Source organism: Apteryx rowi, unplaced genomic scaffold (genome assembly GCF_003343035.1).
Source record: "Apteryx rowi isolate R43461 unplaced genomic scaffold, aptRow1 scaffold_246, whole genome shotgun sequence".
NCBI classification, from domain to species: Eukaryota; Metazoa; Chordata; class Aves; order Apterygiformes; family Apterygidae; genus Apteryx; species Apteryx rowi.
The window spans coordinates 1,080,277-1,082,280 of record NW_020448819.1 but is presented as its reverse complement, the minus strand read 5'-3'; the positions used below and the strand labels follow the sequence as shown (position 1 = coordinate 1,082,280).

General features: G+C 41.4%; 2 protein-coding genes across 2 annotated transcripts in view; both read left to right on the top strand.

The window, feature by feature from the left end:
* EXOC6 (exocyst complex component 6) overlaps positions 1 to 1,940 on the top strand; it is a 108,517-nt gene extending 106,577 nt beyond the window's left edge. Inside the window, exon 22 of the mRNA XM_026066671.1 lies at positions 781 to 1,940. Within this exon, the coding sequence (XP_025922456.1) occupies positions 781 to 915 (135 nt within the window). The 3' untranslated portion in view covers positions 916 to 1,940. The remainder of the gene's footprint in view (positions 1 to 780) is intronic.
* The window catches only part of LOC112966521 (cytochrome P450 26C1), a 9,532-nt gene continuing 8,576 nt past the window's right edge, over positions 1,049 to 2,004 (top strand). The window contains exon 1 of the mRNA XM_026066707.1: positions 1,049 to 1,060. Coding sequence (XP_025922492.1) covers positions 1,049 to 1,060 — 12 coding nt within the window. The remainder of the gene's footprint in view (positions 1,061 to 2,004) is intronic.

The following is a 2,004-nucleotide window of genomic DNA, read 5'->3' as shown; positions in this document are numbered from 1 at the left end:
GCTCCGCGGGTCCCGCTCCGGCTCCGGCTCCGGCTCCGGCTCCGGCCCGCGGCCGCACCGAGCTGCCGCTTTGCGCCAGGAAAACGCGTGCGATCTCGATGTCGGAAGTCTGGAGGGTTTAAGCGGCCCCAGACGGCCAGATTTGGAGGGGCCGGTTAAAAGAGGACGCGTTTCCGCCGCCGAGTATCAACCTGCTTTATAAAACCGAACTAAAATGCCCTGTGATTTAAAGGCATTTTTTCTAACCGTGTTTTCTTTCCTCTCTTGCCTGCGATGGATATGTATTTTGCAGAGTTCACAGAGGGTACGTATCCCCTATACTATAAAACGTACTCCCCCCCCCCCAGTTTATTTTATTTCCCAGTTTTCGTTTTTTAAATTCGTTGATATTCGAGACTAGCAATAACGGTTTGGGGTAATTTGATGATGAAGAAAACACCCGTTCAATGAGCCTGGGCTTACCATAGAAGTAGTAAGGGATTTTCTGTTTTGCTTCTCACGCAATTGGTAGGGCCAGTTTCCTGCTAAAGGGCTATATTTGCTTAATACTTACAGGCGATTTATGAAGTAATATTTGTTAAAACGAATTCCGTATTGCCGAAGTTTAATTTAAGAACACATAGATAACAGCTTTTGTGATCTTTCAGTTCTTATTAACACAAAGATCAAAAGAGGAACGAAAGTAAACCTATTTAAATAGACGGATTTTTTTCCTTCTCAAATTATGTTTCTAATGTGTCCGTGTCATTTGCTTTTCTTCTTTCTTTCTTTCTTTCCTCCAGAATGAAAGACACTAGCAAAAAGAACAACATTTTTGCTCAGTTCAGGAAGAATGATCGTGACAAGCAGAAGCTAATAGAGACCGTAGTAAAGCAACTTAGGAGTTTAGTGAATGGTATGTCCCAGCACACATAGGCCTGTTAAATCAACTGTATCTCATCATGCCAAGAGGTATTTCTTAGCCACTATTTCTACTAAGCAAACGGTGGTATTGGTTAGGACGTCTGTTTGACCGAATAAAGGAAAAAATGCAAGAGATGGCTTGTACATGGCGTCTTCAGTAAACAATTCTTTGTATGTATTTTTAATGGATCGAATACTATTTTATATATTGTAAACAAATGGTGAAAAATGAGACTGTACAATAAAAAACAGATCAATCATATTGTACATGGAACAGCTGAACTGTAAATATTATTTAAATGTCAGTAGACTTGATGTCCAAAATCTTGCTCTGGGTAGGAATTATTTGAGAAATGATCCCTTAGTTGCTGTTTTCTGGATAAATCCTGGTTTCATGTTTTTTAAACGTTGAGATACTTGCATTTCAGATGCTGCCTGTCATTTTCCTGCATTAAATGTATATTAGCCTTAAAGTGACTGCACATAATTTTGTATACCAGATTTTGTAGTCTGGAGGTATGAAAAAAATCTTCTGATTTTTTTAGTACCTTTGAAAACTACCTGTGAACTAGACTTGATACTTATTCAGCATTAGGGCTTATAGGCTTTGTTCTCCAAAAGGGTTTAATCTTGAGTTTGTGAATGTAAATAACCCTTTCAGTTCTTTACAACGTGATTTTTTGTTTTGTTTTGTTTCTGTTCCTCAGGGTTACCATTTCTAACTGTACTTTTGTAAGATCCCGGGTTCTTTTCCCTAATTTGCAGTGCGGGGTAGAATCGCCACCGCTGCTTTCGTGCCGCATCTGTTGGTCAGTAGGCGCTTTCCGCAGCCCGACCCCCCTCCAGCCCCCAGCGCTTAGCGTTGCGTCCCGCGGCCGCGCTCCCTGCGCTCTCCCCTCCTGGCTATTCCAGACACGAAGCGAATGTCTAACGCATACAAACCAAACGGAACGTGTAAAAAATAAATGAATAAAAATAATGTACATTTCGCCGTATTTTTAAGTTATTGACGGTCTAAATACAGTAATATAAACCTCCTTCGTGTGTGTGTTTAATTGCGCGCGTTGGAACGCACCTGGGGACTGAGTTTGGGGGGGAGCT